The sequence below is a fragment of the Petaurus breviceps genome, unplaced genomic scaffold, assembly GCF_028583685.1.
Source record: "Petaurus breviceps papuanus isolate PSGF00001 unplaced genomic scaffold, PetGlider_PUasm1.0 90822, whole genome shotgun sequence".
Lineage (NCBI taxonomy): Eukaryota > Metazoa > Chordata > Mammalia > Diprotodontia > Petauridae > Petaurus > Petaurus breviceps.
The window spans coordinates 117,095-137,356 of NW_027187351.1; the positions used below are offsets into that span (position 1 = coordinate 117,095).

The 20,262-nt window shown below is 35.9% G+C and overlaps 1 protein-coding gene across 1 annotated transcript; it reads right to left on the reverse strand.

Annotated features, from left to right (window-relative positions):
• Positions 1 to 1,181: 1,181 nt before the first annotated feature.
• On the reverse strand, positions 1,182 to 15,477 carry LOC138148123 (cysteine-rich venom protein natrin-1-like). Its single transcript, XM_069070741.1, has 6 exons — positions 15,419 to 15,477; positions 10,066 to 10,151; positions 9,823 to 9,881; positions 9,096 to 9,215; positions 2,054 to 2,144; positions 1,182 to 1,605 (listed from the first exon to the last, which is right to left on the reverse strand). The coding sequence occupies exons 3-6, from the start codon at positions 9,877 to 9,879 to the stop codon at positions 1,430 to 1,432; spliced, it is 444 nt and encodes a 147-aa protein (XP_068926842.1). The 5' UTR covers positions 9,880 to 9,881; positions 10,066 to 10,151; positions 15,419 to 15,477; the 3' UTR covers positions 1,182 to 1,429.
• Between the last annotated feature and the right edge of the window lie 4,785 nt (positions 15,478 to 20,262).

Here is a 20,262-nt window from a genome sequence, read left to right on the forward strand (position 1 = left end):
TCTATTCTGATAACTCCCAGACCTATCTATCCAACTCGAGTATCTCTCCTGATCATTCTCCTTTGGCTCTAGTGAATATAATGCTTATTTCTGATCAGATGACTCCAAAATCTACATACCCATCCCTCTTATCCTCCTTGAAATCTAGTCCTTCATGGTCAATTGAATCTGGACATCTTTATCTAGATGTTCCACTGGCAGCTAAATAGGTCTAAACTTGAACTAAGCATCTTCTATTTCTATTGATGGGACTACCTCCAGTTATTTATGTTTGAATCATTCATGACTGTTACCTCTCACTCATCCTTATGAAATCTTTCAATGAGTTCTACGTCATCGTCCACCTCTCTTGCCTCTGTCCTCTCCTCTGACCTACCATAGCCATCATTGTAGTTATCACCACTTGCCTAGGCTGTTGTCATAGCCTTATGACTGTTCACTTCTAATCTCTCCTCTCTCCTATCCATTCTTCATATAGCCACAAAAATAAATTTTAGAAGACATAGACTTGATCAGAGAGGCAGTGTGGCTGAGTAAAGAAAGAACCATTTTTGAAGTCATGAATACTAGAATTCTAGTCTCTCCTTTGATACATAATGGCTCTATCACCCTGGAAAAGTCATTGGATTTCTATGTACTCTAAGAAAAGCTTGAAGACTCTGAGTTGCATTGAAGATGCTGGCTTGTGGTAAAAAAGGAGTTTTCTCATCTGGCTGTCCCTTATATCACTGAAATTACAGGTCCATCCAATTCTATGCTCCTATAGGTTTGACCATGCCACCATCTTGCTTAAAAAGCTATCAGTGGGTATCTCTTCTCTCTGAGACAAAATAAAAATTCCTTAGCTTGACATTTAGGGTCCTCTGTAATCAAGTTCCATCTTGTTTAGTTACTCAATTTCACTTTACTGGTTTTTTTTAGCCACTTTGTTTTAACCAATCCAGACTGCTAACTGTTACCCAGACACAAAATTCCATCTTTAGTCTCTTTATTGAAAAAAAAAATAATTTAACCCACACCTCCCATACCACAATTCATTCTGTCCTCATTTCTGCCTAAGGCTCATCTCTGGTGTTATCTACTCCATGTTGCCTTTGAAGTTTTCCCAACTGAAAGTGTTTCCTCTCTCTTCATATATTCTAGAACACTTTGGATCCTTCCTCTGACCCCATCACTTCACTCTCTGTGTACTTATATCCTCCTCCTCTATCACTCTCAACTGAATGTAAACTTCTTGATTTCTGAAAATGGGTTGCATTTATATTTGTGTTTCAGGTGCTTGGTGCATATAATATAAACTTAATTCATAATTCACAAGTGAATATTCGTCTTTATCTCCTTGGGAGTATTATTAACGAATTAGCAATTACTTAGAAATACTTCAGTGACACAGAAAATAGTGGATATTACTCTCATGGACACCAAATCTTTATATATTCACCTGGTTATATGAACTAAGGTGAGTGGTATTCATCACTCTTGTGCCATATTGGAACTCTGTAACATTACTATACCATTTTGTAAGAGTACTATACCACAAATGGATTATATCAAGCCACAATCTGGGAGATGTAGACATGTAATAAACTTCATTGCAAGAAGCATCTAAAAATAAAGAAAATTCAATATAGATTACTGGAAGCAGGAAGCAGCATTATACAGGAAGAAGAACAATGATTTTTAAGTTAGAAAATTTATGTTCAAATCACATCTAATGCTTAATGTTTATGGAACACTGAGCAACTCTCTTAAATTCTTCTAGGCCCACCTTCCATATTTATAAAAATGAAGAGGCTTGTACTATGAGTGACCTACAAAGTCTTTTCTCCCTCCATCATCTTAAACACATTAAGGTAAATTTGGAGTGAACAATCTTTAATTTTGATAGGCAAAATAAAATACATTGCCCTCCATTAGAACAATAAATTAGAAAATAAGTGGGAGTAAGATATTGACCTTTTCCCCAACCTTTTTGTAGTTTGAATATCCTGTGTTTGGTTTACCAATATTTTTTCTGTCTCCCTTAAAATATCTGTAGTTTGTTTTTACATACTTTCAATAGTTCTTTCATTAGGAGGGCTGGTGGTGAAAGTACACTGCTCTGCCCAGCTTCTGGCATTTCTTGCAGCTTCTGGATTCCAAACCTTAAATGAAAAGGACATTGATATACCTTAAAAGTTTTGTGGTTGTTGTTTAGTCATTTTTCTGTCATGCCCAACTCTGTGACCCCTTTGGAGTTTTCTTGGCAAAGATCCTGGAATGATTTGCCATTTTCTTCTCATTTTACAGATGAGGAACTGAGGCAAACAGCATTAAGTGACTTGCCCAGGGTCACACAGAAAAGTGTCTAAGACTAGACAAGAACTCATGTAGATGAGTCTTCCTGAAATACAGGCCTGGAAGTTTGTTTACTGAGCCAAAAGTATATCATGTAAAATGGAGCTAAGATACAGTAAATTTCATCATCAAGGAATACAGATACCTCTCAACAAAACTACATCAGACACAATTCCAGAACTTTTCTATGCCTTTTGCCAATGACCTCAACCTGACACTGGTTATCTAGATACCACTTCCAGATTCCAGAGGGCAGAGGTCACCAGACAAGTGTGAGAACTCCAACCTATTATTCTTGACTCTCCCTTTTCTCCCAAGAGCTGGACAGATTTCTGAGGAGCTTCTCTTTAATACCTTAACCACCATCTACTCATATCACACCAGAATTTCTGCTTCCTGAATGGTTATAGGTTTCCATTTCCCCAGGTCCCTAGAAGCCAAATGGACATGGTCACTTGTACCACTTTGATGATCATAGATTCACAGATTCACCAATTACAATCATTGAGATAAAATAGACGATCACCAAGACTTGCCATCTCCCCTTCCATTGTGCCCTGAGAACCACTGGGACTTTTTATTCTGCCCTTCAGACCCTTAGGCCTTTCCATCTTCCCTGCTGCTTCTCCTAATAACCACTGGGCTCTTCCAACTTGAACATGATCTCACCCATCTGTGTTGTCTCCTTCAATTGCTTTTTCTATTTGTATTCCTGATGCTTAAGACAGTGTTTGGTGCATGTTAAGTACTTAATGAATGTTTTATATTTGATTTCATTTGGTTCCATTCCATTTACTTGCCTTGATTTTAGATTCCTCATTTATAAAATGAAGATGTTAGCCTAAAACAGAGGTTATTAACTTTTTCTATATCATGGACCCTTTTTCCAGCCTGATGAAGATCATAGGCCCCTTTCTCAGAATAATGTTCTTAAATGTATAAAATGAAAAACATAGGACTACAAAAGATATCAATTATATTGAAATAAAAGTATTAAAATACATTAAAAATATGAATCCCAGGTAAAGAATCCCTGATGTAAGGTAATCTTAAAGTTCCTCTCTAGTTTTAAAATTATTGTCCTCCAAATAACATGTATGAACAGATTTTGGCCTGTTGCTAAGCTTTTATTCCATTTTTTCCCATCTAAGTATAGTATAACAAACTGTGCATGTGTTACTAGGCAAATATACTTAGAAACAGACCAACATGTCATAAAGCTGTTGGATTCCTATCCATTTGATTGGAAATGTACAAAGAATATCCTCCGCCCCAAAGATTCCTCCCAAAGAATTACCTTGTATATATAATTAGAAGTTTGAATTAAGCTGGTTTTATGCTTAAGGTGACCTCTGCCAAAATGTGCAAAGGGAATAATACATGTGGTTTACTAGGATAAAACAGATGATTGCCCTGACTGATTTAGAAATTACACCCTAGGTTCGACTTCAATATAGAAATTTTTGTGATGCTACACATTGGTTATACAATGGTTAATATTTTGAATGTCACTGTCAATATTTTATTAGATAAATATGTATATAGGTGTGTATATATGCATGTATGTAAATATATGCATACACATATATATTTCCTTTAAATGTGGCATTTGAAAATGTTTGCTCCATTTTTGCCTTTTTTTTTTGGAGGGCAATTGGGGTTAAGTGACTTGCCCAAGGTCACACAGCTAGTAAGTGTTAAGTGTCTGGGGCCGGATTTGAACTCAGGTCCTTCTGACTCCAGGGCCAGTGCTCTACTCACTGTGCCACCTAGCTGCCCCGGTTTGCTCCATTTTTAAACATGATTTTGTGAAATCTAAGGTTTATGTTTTTTAGCACAATGCATTTTTTATTATATAATGGAACTCAATGGGAAAATGAGATTCCTCATAGCATTTTACACTATTGACCTTCCCCCTTTTCTCTTCACCCCATTCTCTGATGTCATGTTTTCTACCTCTATAAGTATTCATTTTTTGCCCCCTATTATGGAGTTTAAGCTGGAAAGAAATTTAGAGGTCCTCATGTCCAACATGATACATTGAGAAGAATACTGGATTTACAGTTGAAAGACTAGGTTTCAAATCATGGGATTTCTGATGTGACTTTGGCAAGTCACTGCACACCTCTGCATCTGTTTACTTATTTGTAAAACAAAGGGCTTATACTTGATGTCCTGTAAGGTCTCTTCCAGCTCCAAATCTCTTATCCGATGATCCTTTCATATTTCCTAGGATGAAATTGAGTACCACATAGGTTTTGTGACTTGTCTCAAGTTACGTAGGTAATAAATGACACAGTTAAGACTGGACTGTTTTCATTCCAAATCCAATACTGTTTTCACTGCTCCACAATCCCTTCTCTTCACTCCAAAGATCTGCCCTTGGCTTTTCCTTCTTTTCTTTTTGTATCTTCCTTGTTGACAATTTCACCTATTCACCCAAATTCAACTATAATCTTTATGTAAATGACTTCCAGATCCATACTTTGAACTCTGACTTCTTTTTTGTTCTCCAGCTTATTTTTCTTCAGCTGATGATGCCATTACCAACTACTCAAACTTAATGAATCTAAAACAGAATCCATCACTTTTCACCCTTAATCTGATTGTGTTTTGTTTACCCCATGTCTATCAATGTCAACAATATTCTTCTGGTCACTCATACTTTTATATTAATCTTTGAATCAAATTTAATACTTCCTTCCCAGCCTACTTCATTCCATACATCATCCAACCAAGTCTTATCAGTCCCATCTGCTCCATATTTTTCACATGAATCTTCTTACTACCCCCACTATTATCACTTTCATGATCTCTTTCTTGGGCTACATTAATAGGTTCCTAGAATATCTTGTTTTCATTTTCCATCTTTTATCCCTCTAATCTATTCTACATACTGATGCCTGACACATTTTTAATTCACAGGGTTAATTGTATTTATCTAAGATCTCCCAAATCTTCTAAGTTGCACATGGAATTATGTCCAGATTCCTTATCTAGATCATTTATAGCCTTCTACTATCCAACCCCAATCCCTTTTTCTTTTCCCTTTCATACTTCTCTATTCTCCAGCAAAACTAGAATATTTGTGGTTCCCCAAATGCCTCCTATTTTCAGCCTTGAAACTTTCTTTAGACTTATCCCTCTACCTCAAACACTCCTCTCATCTTTTCCTTTTGAAATATTATCACTTGTTCTAAGCCAAGATCAAAGGACACTACTTCTATAAATTCTTTCCTAATTTTTTTTTTTTGCTTTTTGGAGGGGGGAAGGTAGGGCAATTGGGGTTAAGTGACTTGCCCAATTTCACATGGCTAGTTTTTGTGTTAAGTGTCTGAGGACGGATGTGAACTCAGGTCCTCCTGACTCCAGGGCCGGTACTCTATTCACTGTACCACCTAGCTGTCCTCTTTCCTAATTCTTTTTTTTCTTTTTTTAAAATGCATTATTAACTTCTGATTTACATCATTCGTTTCTGCCAGATTTTGAGTTACAAATTTTCTCTCCGTTTTCCCCCACCCATCCCCCCAAAACAGCAGTCCCACAGGATATACCCACCTCCAATCTGCTCTCTCCCATATTTTCTCCCACACCCATTTCGACTTTTCCATTGGATCTCTATGCCTCAGTGCCTGTCCTCTTTCCTACTTCTTGATCCCCCAAAATGATTACTTTATAATTTGATCTCATAGAAAGACATATGCCCTTTATTCATCTGCCATATTTTAATTATTATTATGTATTCTTTTAGTTGTGTTCATGCTTTAGCACCCCCTACTAGAGAGCAAGTAATTTGAGAACAAGGATCATATTTTATTCTTTGTCCTATCTCTCTATCATGGTTAAGTGGAAAGAGTCTTAAATTTGAGATCACAGAACAGAAGTTTAAATCTTGTTCTCCATCTTTTTCCTGAATGAGCTGGGCAAATCACTTAAAACTTAGTTTATTAATCTATGAAATGAGAGAATTGGAATAGCTGAAAACTATGATATAATTTCCTGACATCTCTATACCATGTCATCTGTACTATAGCCATTATCCTCATCTCTCTTCCATACCTGTCCAAAACTTTGGACTCTATCCCTGTAATGTCAACCTCTAATTGGTCAGCTGTCACTTTATCTTGCCAGGAAACAAGAATCTATACCACTTTTCCCTCTTTCTAGAAAACTTTTAATTATTGTCTTCCTTCATTAGTTCCTTGAAAGCTGGGATTGTATTACTTGTTTGTATTATCAGTGCTTAGTACAGTACCTGACACATAGTAAAGGCCTAATAAATACCATATCTATCTACTTCCTAATATGATGGCATAAGATTGCTTGTTTCACACACTAAAAAGATACAAGTACTATGCTTCGTTAGTTTAGAACTAGTTTTTAGTCTATTTTTAGCTTTCTGATATTTGCTTTCTAGTCCACAGTAGACTGGCAAATTATATCACAAAATGTTTGAGGATCATTGCTCTAATGACATCTACCAAGTTGCACAACACAACGCCTGTCTTGGTAGAGGGAGTTCTAACAGTCATGAAATCCCACACCCTTGTTGTATGAATAAATCCTGAGGAGAAAAGATTAGTCTGGATGAGTGAAAATTCTGTGGAATAAAGTCTAATTATTATTAACTGAGTTTGCTAAAGGCAGGATAACCTTGAATTATGAGTTATAGAAGGAGAAAACAAAACATAATTAGGAGGATGGGGATAGGGGGGGGTTGAATTGAATGCTAAACAGCATGAGCTAAGATGAAAGAACGAGAACTTAATAGTCTGTAAAACAAAAACAAAGCAGTGAGAATTAATGTGTAATCAGAGATAAAAAGTAGGTGAGTAAGATTGGGTCACTGGTAAATATGATGATGGTTGGGAACTTCTGTTTTATTTGGAAGGCGATTGGGAATCATTAGAGAATTGTAGTGACATCCCAAAAGGGTTTTCCTACTTGTAGAGCCAGCAATTAGTAGAGAATATCTAAAGTTCATAGTCAAGGTGTTATTACAGTTTTGTGGTGGGAAGATAACTTTATAGGTAGTTTTAAGAAACAAATAAGGCAACAAGAGTAATAGCAGCTCATGTTTGTCTCTTAGAATCTGTTTCCCTTTGAAGCTCAAGGATGTCTCCTACACAAAGCCTTTCCTGGCCTCCCCAGCCACTAGTGTCTCCCCACTAACATTGTCTTGTATTTATTTTTAACATATATTGTTCAAATTTTACATGTATACCTCTTCTGATGGAATATAAACTCCTTGAAATCGGGTATTTTTATTTTTGCCTTTATATCCCTAGTAACTAGCACAGAGTCTAGAAAACGTTGTTCAGTCATTTTAAGTTGTATACGACTCTTCATGAATCCATTCAGGGTTTTCTTGGCAAAGATATTGGAGTGCCCTGTCACTTCTTTCTCCATAGAAAAGAGTAGGAGTTTATTATTGTGGATTGTTTAGTGATTTCATAAAAAAGTCCTTTCAATGTAGAAAATCTAAGTTGTTTCATCAATTCTACTGTGTCTTCAATTAAAACAATCAATTAGAAAGTATTTATTGATAATATATGTGCCTAACATTCTTGTATTCAAGGGTGGAATTCAAGGGAAGCTTAATATATGTTTTTTTTTCTTTCAAACTTTTGGGATCTTACTGTCTATTTGTAGAGTTAAGACTACCACCTAGTACTAGCATTAGAGAAAAGTATTAGAAAGCTAATTATTTTTACTTTATTTCCCCAGTGTCTAACAAAAGGTTTAGTACAGAGTATACAAGGAATATTGAGCAAACGTGTTAAATTGAACTAAAATGACTAACTCTTTTAGCAACCCCTAACTCAGTCTAAAAAATATTGTAAAGTCCCCTTTTAGATGATTTCAGCTTAGACTCTGAAAGAGTGGACTCAATGGCTTTCTGAGGTTGCTACCTGTACTATAATTTTGTCTCTGGAGATCTGATGAGAAAAAGTCAATAAAACTTGATCTCCATTGACTCATGTCAGTATTCTGTTATAATACAGCTTTTAAGATCTAGTTGTTCCTGGCACATAGTAAGCATTTAATAAATGCCAGTTGACTTTCTGATGACTATCCAGATTTTGAGGAGAAAAATTAGTCAAAGACCATCCCAATTATTGTTGTTTCAAATGACGAACCTTATCCTAGTGTTCAGGAAGGGTTAGACAGGATAGGCTTGGCATCTCAACAAAAATCAAATAGTTCTTGACTTCAAGGAGCTTATATTCCAACAAAGGAGATTATATATACACATAGAAGTATGAACAAAAATATGTAAAAATAAATACAGGGCAATTTTACTGGTGAAAATCTTAGCAGTTGGGGAGATCAGGAAAGGTTTTGTATAGGAGGTATCCTTGAGTTGAGCTTCAAAAGAAAACAAGGATTTTAAAAGGCAAAGGTGAGCTATTGTCACTCTTACTGCCTTATTTGTTTCTCGAAACTATCTTTACTTCTATCTCTTATTTAAAAAAAAAACAGTGTTACAGAGATAGGTATTAGTTTCTTTCTCCCAGGATCCTGTAAAGAACAATGTGACATTGAAAGCAGTCTTTTATGGGATGAAACAACATTCATTCTTTTTAAGGTGAAGTATATTCTCCCCTCTCTTGGCTATTCTTACTGGGGTTTCAAGATTGAGATTCTGAAAAGGTCTATACACAAGAACTAATTAAAGTAATAACTTGAACGTCACCATAACTTACTATCAAGGGTGGAATTCAAGGGAACCTTGAATTAAAAAAAAACAAACTTACTATCTTCAGCATGTTCCCAGTAGTTGGTTCTACATTTCTTCCTATTTCATTGAATTTTCCAACAATTTCTTCTTGGACTTTTGGGTCACTTGTTGACAAAGTAGGAAAGAAAGCATCTACCTAGGGTTGAACAAACAAAAATTCCTGTAATTTTGAAAGTGATTTCCTTTAAGTAAAGCAAAGATATTAGAAACATAAAATCTCAGAGGTGGAAGAGTCATGGTATTATAGAAACATATATTTAGAGTTGGAAGGGAACTTTGAGGACATCTAGTCTGAACTAGTCCAAAACACTTATTTTAAAAACACACACACACACACACACACACCACACCACACCACACCAGGCTGATGGACAATGGGAAGAGATTTTTCAAGGTCCCATAAGTAGAAAGTTTCCTCAGAAGTTATCTAGTCCAATAGTCTTCTATACTATATGTGTCAAGTAATTGAACCTCTTCTTGAAAACCTTTAGTGAAGGGAAATTCAATCATTCTACTTTTGAGTAACTCTAATTGTGTTTATTTTTCCTTGGATTGAACTGAAATTTCCTTCTTTGTAACTGTGATGCTATTCTGAATAACAGATACATAAGTGATTCCAGTAGCTGTATTATTTATTCAGTGTTATAATTGTGAATTTCTAGACCTGGGTCTTATCCTTAGTCTCCTAGTATCCTACAAGGAGTGAAATCATAAGAGTATGCTTCATAATGATAGATACGTACCTTCCCAATAGTCTCTTGGAGCAATATCACCCAACACATAAGTGCCAGGGGCAGCATCTCTGAGAAGAAATAAAGAGTATGTCAGAGTGATCAAAAAGAAAATGAGACAATAAGTAGGATTTATTGGTGTGTGTGTGTTTTTAAAATTATATGAAGTTTTACTTTCCAGAAGCAATTGAACTTCTGAGTCAACTTGAAATTCTAATGTGGAATGTGACACTCTCATGTGTAAGTGATAGGTACCTATGGATGATGATGATGATGATGATGATGATGATAATGGCTGGGAATAGATGCTTAGATGCTCCAGAGGCAAAGTCTTCTGACCCCTAGTACCACGAAGACAAACTTACAATCACAAAATAGGCAGAGACTTCCAAAGGTCAATTTGTCTATTCTCATACTGCTAGGCAGTATGAAATTTACATGTTTTTGTTCACTTTCATGAAAAGGGGATTCCATTATTAGTCAGAGAATATAGCACTAATCACCCCTACCCCAATTACTTATGAGCATATTTTCAATGACTTTGTTAAACATCCATGGAGACTCTATGGCAGGGGTGGGGAACCTACAGCCTTGAGGTCATATGTGACCCTCTAGGTCCTCAAGTTTGGGTCATTGACTGAATCTAAACTTCACAGAACAAATCCCATTAATAAAAATATTTGTTCTATAAAACTTGGACTCAGTCAAAGGCCACACCCAAGGACATAGAAAGTCACACGTGGCCTTGAGGCTACAGGTTCCCCACCCCTGCTCTATGGAATTTACCTAAGCTGCAAATCTAGGAACTCCCCATGTAACTATCCAGTCTAATTAAACTTAAAAAGTCCCTTTCCCATAATTGTATAACCATTTACTGGTAAGATGCCTTTTATAGAACAAGAATTACTTTCAAATATAATCAGCATCATGTCACACAGGAAGAATGTGATGGAATGGCTAAGGTCCTACACCCCTGGCTCTTTTTCCAGCGATAAGACCCTTCCGAGACTGAGGTATTATTCATCTACCACTTTTTATTACCTCTGTGGCTAATAATATCTTACTATCCATTGTCCTCCCTATCCCTGCATTACTCAATTAGGAGTAGAGGGTTTGAAGGAACATAATAGGAACAATTTACATCTACCTCCCACCTCCCAATCTTTTATCCCTGTATTACTTAGCTCCAGTCCCCTTATACCCCAACATAAGCCTCCTAATTGTCCAGTCCTTCTACTTTTCCCATTTTGGATTCCTGTTTTCTAGTCAGCAAACTTCCCCTCATTATATACCTCTTTCTTTTGAACTCTTTTCATCTATTAACCTTTACTTAGATGTGGCTATATCCAGAGGATCATCCTCTAGCTCTTGCCGTACTTCACTTTGCACCCCCTCAGTCCTTCAAAACAGAGACAGACATATGCATACATATATACACAGCCTGATGAGTAAATTCTTCCTCTTGTATTCCTTTCATCTTCTGTAAATCTAGCTTTCTCTCAAAGACACCAGCATCTCCTGGCATCCTCTTCAAGGCTCCTTCTCTCAAATCCACAGGCACAACTGGGTACTCCTTCCTCTGCACTGCCACTTCTAGACTCCACCTTTACTGCCATCACTCATCAATATCTCCTTCTTTGAAGTTCACATAATTCATATTTTCCATCCAATCTACATCATGGAGGCTATTGTGTAGTGTCACCAGGTCATACTTGCTCCTTTTTAAAGGTGCATAGCAGAAACCTATCATCTTCCTTTCTTTCTCAACTCCTGCTTTTATACAAGGAGACTTTAGCCTCCATTTTAATGCTCCTTCAAACTCTCTAATCTCTCAATGATTTAATCTTCTTAGTCCCATAGCCTATTATTTCACTCTACTTCAGCCAGGTACGGGAATGATCAAACCTTGGATCTCACCACTAGTCACAAATGGTCTACTTTCTTAATTAAAAATTATCAATTATCTATTTGACCATAACCTCCTAGTATTTCATTGCTTCCTATTCTCCAACCCTCCTAAAATTATTGTCTACCTTTGTGGCTTTTAATCCATCTACCCCTCAGCATTTTCTCAGGTTATTACTTTTGCTCTGACTTCACTTTCTTCCCTTCTCCATCTCAACACTATAACTAGTTATTCATGATTTTATTGATGGGGATTTATTTCACTTGTTGAGAATGAATTCTCCTTGTCTTACCATCACTCATTCCTTAACAAACCTCAGCCTTGACTCATTCTTATAATTTGCTTCCTCTATCCCTGCTAATGTGATGTTGAATTGAGCTAGAGGAATTCATATAACTTTGATTACAGTGTACATTATAAATCCATGTTATCCAACTTCAATTAGGCCCTTATTGCAGCAAGACAATCCTTTTATCCCTCCCTAATTGATAACTTAACTCAAGTCCTAAGGAAGCTATCCCAAATGTTTTCTTTTCTCTTCAAGCCTCCCACAATACTCTTTCCCTCCTCTGTCAGCTCAGGACCTCATTGAGAACCTGAAAAAACTGAGGCCATTGAATTACCATCTTTTAATACCCTTCTTTTAATCTAAAAACTCTTTGAACTTCATACCACACACTCTCTTTTCCCCTCAGTCTTTGACAATAAGGTTGCTTTTTTCCTTGCATGTAATTACCTTGATCTTGCCCTTCCATCTCTAATGAGAGTCTGCAACAATAGTCATCCCTCTTCTTTATCTAATATTCAACCTCTCTCTATTGGTTCTTTCCTTACTGCCTACAAACATACTCAAGCCTCCCCTATTCTTTTAAAAAGCATTTAACCTAACCATACTTCTAAGCTATTGTCTTAAATTTTTCCTTTGTTTATCAAACTTTTAGAAAAAAACTATCTATATTAATTGCCTCCACTTTTTCTCCTCTTACCCAATCCTTAAACATTTGTGATCTGGCTTCTGGACTCACCTCTAAAATGAAATAAATCTCTTCAAAATTACCAATGATTTTTTAATTGCCAAATCTAATGGTCTTTTTTTAGTCTATATCCTTCTCAGTATATTTGCTACATGTGACAATTTTGGTCATGCTTTCCTCCTAAACTCTTGCAATTGGGTTTGCATGACATTTCTTTCTATTGGTCTTCTTCCTACCCATCTGATTGCTTTTGAGTCTCCTTTGCTGGTTCTCCATCTATCTTATAACCACTAATAGATATCCCCTAAGAATCCATACTGGTCCTTCTCTTTTTTCTCTATCCTGTCTCTCTTGGTGACCTCATTAGCTCTCCTTGATTTAATTATCACCTATATGTAGGTGACTCACCAATCTGTATAAACAGACTCAGTTTTTCCCCTGAGCCAAGGTCCCACATTACTGATTCACTTTTGCACATCCCAAACTCATGTTCTGTAGATATCTCAACATGTGCAAAGTAGAGCTCATTACATTTTCCATCAAATCAATCCCTCTTGAAAATTTCCTTATTTTTGTAAATAGCATCACTATTCTTCCAGTCTCCTAGTTTTATAACCTTGGAACTATCCTTGATTTTGTACTCACAAGGATGAAATCACTTGCTATTTCTACTTCTGTAATATCTCTCACATTCAACACCTTTCTACTTTCAGTTACTTTCTAAACCAGGTGCTTATCATACCTCACCTAGATTATTGCCAAAGCCTTCTAATTAATCTCCCTTGCCTAATGCCTCTCCTCACTTCAAGTTATCCTTTATAGTGCTGCCAAAGTGAATTTTCATAAGCACGGAACTGACTATCATCCCCCTACTGTACTTGGTAGTTTTCTATTGCCTCTAGAATTAAGTGTAAACTACTTTGCTTAGAGTTAAAACCTTTTGCATCCTGGTCCCAACCTATCTTTTATGACGTTTCATACATTGATCCTACTCTTGCACTCTGCAATCAAGTCAAATTGGCCTTCTTTCTCTTCTTCATATATAACACTCTTCTTTTCTTCATGCCTTTGAACTGTCTGCTCCTCATGTCTAGAAGTCATTCTTCACCTGTGCTTTAGAGATTCCTCTTTTTCCTTCAAGTTCAAGTAACACCTTCTCCCTCAAGCATTTCCCAACCTTTCTTCCAGCTGCTAGTCCCCTCCCTCCCAAACGACATCATTCTTTTTTTATCTACATACTGTATATATTTATTGGCATCCTTGTTGTCTTCACCACTGGATTATCAACTTCTTGTGATTAGGGGTTATTATGTTTCTATCATAAGGACCTGGTACAAAATAAGTCCTTAAATGTTTATTTATTTATTGTTTCTAATTTTTAATGTTCATAGATTTCATTTTATTCATGTGCATAATCCAAATGTTTTTTGCTTCAGTTATAACTTTCACCTTATTCTGTTTTCAGTAGAGATAAATGAGACATATTCACTCATCCTTGAAGGTTTTCCTTGTAACCCTTGCTGTAGAGCCTTCCCCCCACTCCAGAATTTATATATTTTCTCCAAAAATTTTGAGAGACTCTCACATACTATTCAGGTAAAAAAAAATGGAGAGCTTAGAACTGTTAAGTGAAATGAATTCAGAAAATTTTCATATTTGTATAGAAAGTTATATTTGAAGCACTCCCCATGTTTATCTCATCCATTTTCATAGCATCCCTTATTGAAGATGACATTTGGCAGAAGTTATTATCTCTTTTTGCAAATGGGGAAGACAATGGGAGAAGAATTTTTAACATTTAAGGCAACATAGTACTGTGTAAAGGGTGTTGTGTTTGGAGTCAGAGGGGCTAGATTCAAATCCTGCATCTGCCACTTCCTACCTATTTGACCTTAGGCAAGTAACTTATTCCTCACCTGTAAGATGAGAGGACTGAACTAGATGCCCTCTGATGTCCCTTCAAGCTTGAAATCTATAATCCAATGATCTTCCTTAAAATTGCTAGTAGATTCTGAAATGATGTTGTTGCTTTTGATGAACAAATATCACATTCTACCTACCAGAGAAACCTTTACATTTTCTGCTCTTCTGTTCCCAATAAACTTCTCTTGATCAGCCTGCTCAAGGTATATATTAACTGAGAAATAAATTCCAGTGCCTTGTGCATTTGATACGCTGTCCTTTCACTTTTTCTTGACTATCCACTTCAGCATCCTCCTTCAGATTGCTACATTGTGTAAAAAGATTAGCTCAAAGAAGATTATAGAAAGCAAACTGGCTTAATGAGATTCTTTTTTCCTATATTAGTTATGTTTCATCCCCCAGGACAATGATTTAATTCTCAGGGACAATTGCTTCTCCTCCTTCTGTTCATTCTCATCATACCATGATAGAGAGCTAGTTTGATGTCAAGTCAGCATCAGTCATCTGCTTCTGATGAAATCCATTCCAGTGTGTATGATATATTTATATGTTCATCCAAATAAAAATAAACCTAAGTAACTAATTTCAATAATCAATTCGTTAATATTTTATCTATGAATCATATGTTGAGGTGAAAGAGAGAAGATGCCATTCAAGGTGGAAAAAGTCTGTTCCCTTTCTGTGATTCAGTTTCTGTATTGTAAAATAAGGGGATTGGACTAAATGATCTCTAAGGTTTCTTCTAACTCTAAACCTAGAACCTATAGCCAATTGATATCATTGGATCATATATCAGATGTCTTACCTGTAATAGGAAGCTAGGAGGGAAAAGAAGGTCCTGTGTCTTTGAGAAGATCAAGGCATTAAGAATGGGCTTTAGCACAGCAATATATACCTAGGATGCATAGGCATCCTCCTTCCTGTTTATTCACTATATATTGCACAAGGTGTAAGTCATGTGTCAAGGAGAATATTAAAGCTCCTTAAAAAGTATTTCATGTACTTCAGGAATGATGTAAAATGTTTGTTTCATTGTGTCATTGAGCTCAATTAATATGGGTAGGACTTTCAGCAATTTATCATAAATAACTGCAGTAATGACCATTGGGAAAGACTTATATTTACCTCTTTATGTCGGTGGGATGCCATGAAATATATGCTGGATTTCTTCCCTCTTTTAATGGGTTTCCTTTTTTTATCTTTGGGAAAATAATTTATGTAGACTTTTGTTCCAAATTCAACAGATTACGTGATATAAAGGATGAATCTTCAAAAAATAGATGAAATGTGAGGCTCACTAAAATTTTATAGGTATTTAATTTCTCTTTCATTTTTATTCTTTTTTGTTTAAAAAAATGACAAGCCATTAAAGAAAATTCTCTGTCAGGAATACTTACAGTTTTAATGATAGTAAAGAAGTCTTTCTTTTACCTGAGAGTCAGAAAAGTTAAGCTAGAAAAAGTTTTCAAACATTATAATAAGATGGGGAAAGGCAACAGGGAAAAGGAGAGAGTTTAGAACTCAGAAAAAAAAAGAATATAAAAAAATCCAATAGGCAGATCAACAAACATGAGAATAATACTAATACTTCAAAAAGTTATAATGGGATAGGATCCTAGAATTTAGAGCTGGAAGATATGTTAGCCAAATATCACATCGGCTTAGGCAATTCTATATTCTCATACTTGCACCAAATAATTCTGCTCCATATTTCTTCCAATATATATATATATATATATATATATATACATTTATGTATTCATTCATTAATCAAATATTTGTAAGCATCAGACAACATGTTCTGAGTGCTTGGGGAAATAAAAGTGTTTGCAAAATTTTGTCCCTGCCTTTCAGAGCTTATAGTGTAATACAGGAAATAACATGTGGAGACAACTATCATACAAAGAAGGGAATAATTTGAGGGTCATAAAAGAAATATAAATCAGGTTGCAGGTAAGTTCCGAGAAAGGAGAGATGCATCAGTTTCCTTTGAATCTTCCTAGTTTTTTTATTTGTTCGTTTGTTTTTTTGTTCTGTAATAGGTTGGAAAGGGAGGCATAATGGTTGACATACTTACTGGATATGTCCATTTTACCTTTAGAATTCTCCTATATTTTTATCACTTGGATTTCACCAGAGGAGAAAGTGTGTGCGTGTGTGTGTGTGTGTGTGTATGAGAAAGAGAGAGAGACTTACACAGACTCAGAATTAACATAAAAGGAGTTGCATCAGGAGACTTTAGTTCTTTGATAGGACATTAAAAATCAAGAACAATAAGAAACTAGATAGTTTTGGCCAAGTCAGGCAGTATTTACTACACACTGGATAGGGCCCAGTGCTTAGTGACCTTTCAGTATGCAGCATGAGTTTCTCTGACTCTTGGTCTTTTCTTCTCCATTTCTTGAATTTCCAGGGATTGGAATCTATTGCTACCTGGATGACAAAGCCCCATGGAGACCCAAGAGTCTAGGTGGAAAGAGAACAGCAGAATGTTAAGTGGAGGTTCTAAAGGGAATACACACCTACTTGGAAAAAAATATTGAATGACTCTAAACCCTATAATCCTTGGATGATCTGTTTATCAAAACAGAGATACCAACAAGAATAATAGATACAGATGAGGCTTTTACTCTTCTTTCCACCACTTATTTTTCAAGGGGATTATGCTCTTCTAAAAAGTCTCTTGGCAGCTTATTGTTGCAGTGGATACAGCAACAGACCTGGAGTCAGGAAGACCTAAGTTCAAATCTGGCCTTAGACACTTATTAGCTGTGTGACCCTGGGCAGCTCACTTAACCTTGTTTACCTCAGTGTCCTCATCTACAAAATGAGCTGGAGAAGGAAATGCAAAATAATCCAGTATCTTTGCCAAGAAAACACCAAATTGGGTCATAAAGAGTTGGGCATGACTTAAAGAACTGAACAACAACATCTCTTGGGTGTGGTTAGAATACATTGCACAAGGAGGGAAATAATGGAACTTAGGTCTTACTGGAAGTACTAGCCATTTGAGAATTTATTCTTGCTGTATCTTTTAAATTCCAGTTTGGTGAAACAAACATCCTTTAATCTACTAGGTGTTTGTGTTGTCCTTCTGAGTCATGTGAAGTTGGGAATTAGATCCGAATCTTAATGGAAGATGGAGCATAAGGTGTATTTGGAGGTTTTCCCAGTGCTTAAATCTTTGTGTGGAGGCAAATGAACCAATTTGTGATAAATTTTTGAAATATGTGAATAGTTTACTATTTTAAAACATAGACTGGGCCAAGGAACTAGGAAGTAGAGACACAGAAAGGCTTCTGCATATTGATACTTTCTTTATAGACCTATAGATATAGAACTGGCAGGAACCTCTGAGGCCATCTAGTTCAACACTGTCATTTATAGTTGTGGAAAGTGAGAACCAGAGAGTGTATTTTATGCAGAGTCCATCAAAGATGGTATTTATAACTCATTTCTCTTGACTCCAGAGCCAAAGCTCTTTCTACTGCATTACACTATTTTCCTGTCCTATTTCCTCTTTTGCCCATTTGTGGGGCAGGTATATCAGTGTATGGGCAGCTAGGTGGTACAGTGGATAGAGTGGCAGGTTTGGATTCAGGAAGACTCGTCTTCCTGAGTTCAAACCTGGCATCAGACACTTAGTAGCTGTGTGACTCTGGAAAAGTCATTTAACCCTATTTGCCTCAGTTTCCTCAGCCTTAAAATGATCTGCAGAAGGAAATGGCGAACCACACTACTATCTTTGTCAAGAAAAACCCAAATGGGGTCACAAAGAGTTGGGCATGATTGAAATGAATGATCCAACAATAAGCATTGGGGATGCTGCCTGTATGTGGTTTATCAAATTTATCCCTCTATCTCTGGTGCTTCTATATGAAGAAAAAAAAAGGTTGAAGCACTGACCATGCCTGCTAACTTACAAAGGGAAATAAATATTTTGTTAAAATGTAGATATAATGCAGGGTCATATTGCACATGATTTTATCAGTTTGTACTCATGGTCTTAGAATATTTCCTACATGAAACTGAGAAGTTAAGTGACTTGCTTCTGGTTGCACAACTAGTGTATATTTTTTTGTAAAGAAACATTTTGTCAGCTTGTCTGCAGTAGGTGCTTAATATATTTCTTGAATTGAAGAAAGGAATAAACTAGTAACTACATGAGGCAGATTATGAACTCTAACATTCCTGATCCCAAGTCCAGCAGTCTATTATACAAACTATCTTCTCAAGATGTCAGTCTGGAGTGGAATCTGGGTTTATCCCAATTCCTGGTCAGCTCTGTACATGAAGCAAAGAAGCTCAAAGTATTTTGACTCCCAGTGTTTAACACATATTAGCAGGGTAGTCAAAAGCAAGTAATTTAACCTCTATGTGTCCCAGAACTGGTTTTAAGTCATCCCTCAGGTTCTCCTTCTAAACACACTAGTTGTATGTTTTCTTGATTTTACTCCCTAGTTTCAATAAAGTTCATATCAGTTCACACGTCTTCCCATTTTCCTTGAAATTATTGCCTTCATCATTTCTTATAGCACAATAGTATTCTATCATGTTAATAGACCATAACTTGTACAGCCTTTGCCCAAAAGATCTCTCAGTTTCCAATACTTTGCAACCACAAAAAGAACTTCTATAAATTTTTTTTTCTATATAGGGTGGTTTCCAGTTTCTTTCAGCTTTTTGGGTTATAGACCTAGCAGTAGTTTCATTTGGTCAAAGGGTGTTGCACCCTTTCCACACACAGTCTCTCTAACATTTTTTTTGGTCAACGTTCCCAATTTGATATTTGCAGGGCAGTACTTTAAAGTTATTTTAATTTGCATTTGTCTGTTAGTTACTTAGGACATTTTTATGGCAATTGATATTGTGCATTTCTTCCTCTGAAATCTGCCTATTCATATCCTTTGATCACTTATCAACTGGAGAATAAGTCTCATTCTTATTAATTAGAACCAGTTCACTATATATCTCAAAAATGAGATTTAGTAAAGAAAATTTCTGAAAAGATTTTCCTCATTATCTTCTAATTTTAGCATTTCTTTTTTTAAAAAATAAGTTTTTATTCACATCTTTTTTTGACATTATCATAGTTTCCTTAATATTCTTCTCCCATAGAGCCATCCCATATAAAAACACTATTTTTTAAAGCTAAAAAACCAAAAAGAATGAAAAAGAGGAAAAAAATTCAACATAACTGATCTATACATTGAAAAAATTCTGAAAATATGTGCACTATATAATACCTGTGGACCTTCTATCTCCCTGAAGGGATGGGTTGTCGATATCTTCTCATGTCTTCTCTCTTGAATTGTGCCTGATCTTTATAATTTGATACATTCACTTTTGCATGCTTTTGGTGTGTGGCTGTTCTTTCCATTTACTTTGGTGTAGTCATATATATCATGTTCTTGACTCTGTTTATTTCACTCTGTGTTTCCCTGTACTCATTACATTAATTCTTATACCACAGTAATATTCCACTGCATTCATTTACCACATTTTTTTAGCCATTTCAAGTCAATGAGCATCTGTTTTGTTTCTAGTTCTCAAAAAGTGCCTCTATAAATGTGTGTGTGTGTGTGTGTGTGTGTGTTTATGTTTGTGTTTAAGGGGACTTTCTTCTTATCAATGGCTTCCTTGGGGTAT

Coding starts and splice junctions, on each gene's coding strand:
- LOC138148123 (XM_069070741.1), bottom strand. CDS start 9,879: ATGCTGCCCCTGGCACTTATGTGTTGGGTGATATTGCTCCAAGAGACT. Junction 2,145..9,095: donor CTGGGAACATGCTGAAGATA/GTAAGTTTGTTT, acceptor TTTTCATTTAAG/GTTTGGAATCCAGAAGCTGC. Junction 1,606..2,053: donor TAATGAAAGAACTATTGAAA/GTATGTAAAAAC, acceptor CTTTATTTTTAG/ATGCTTCTTGCAATGAAGTT.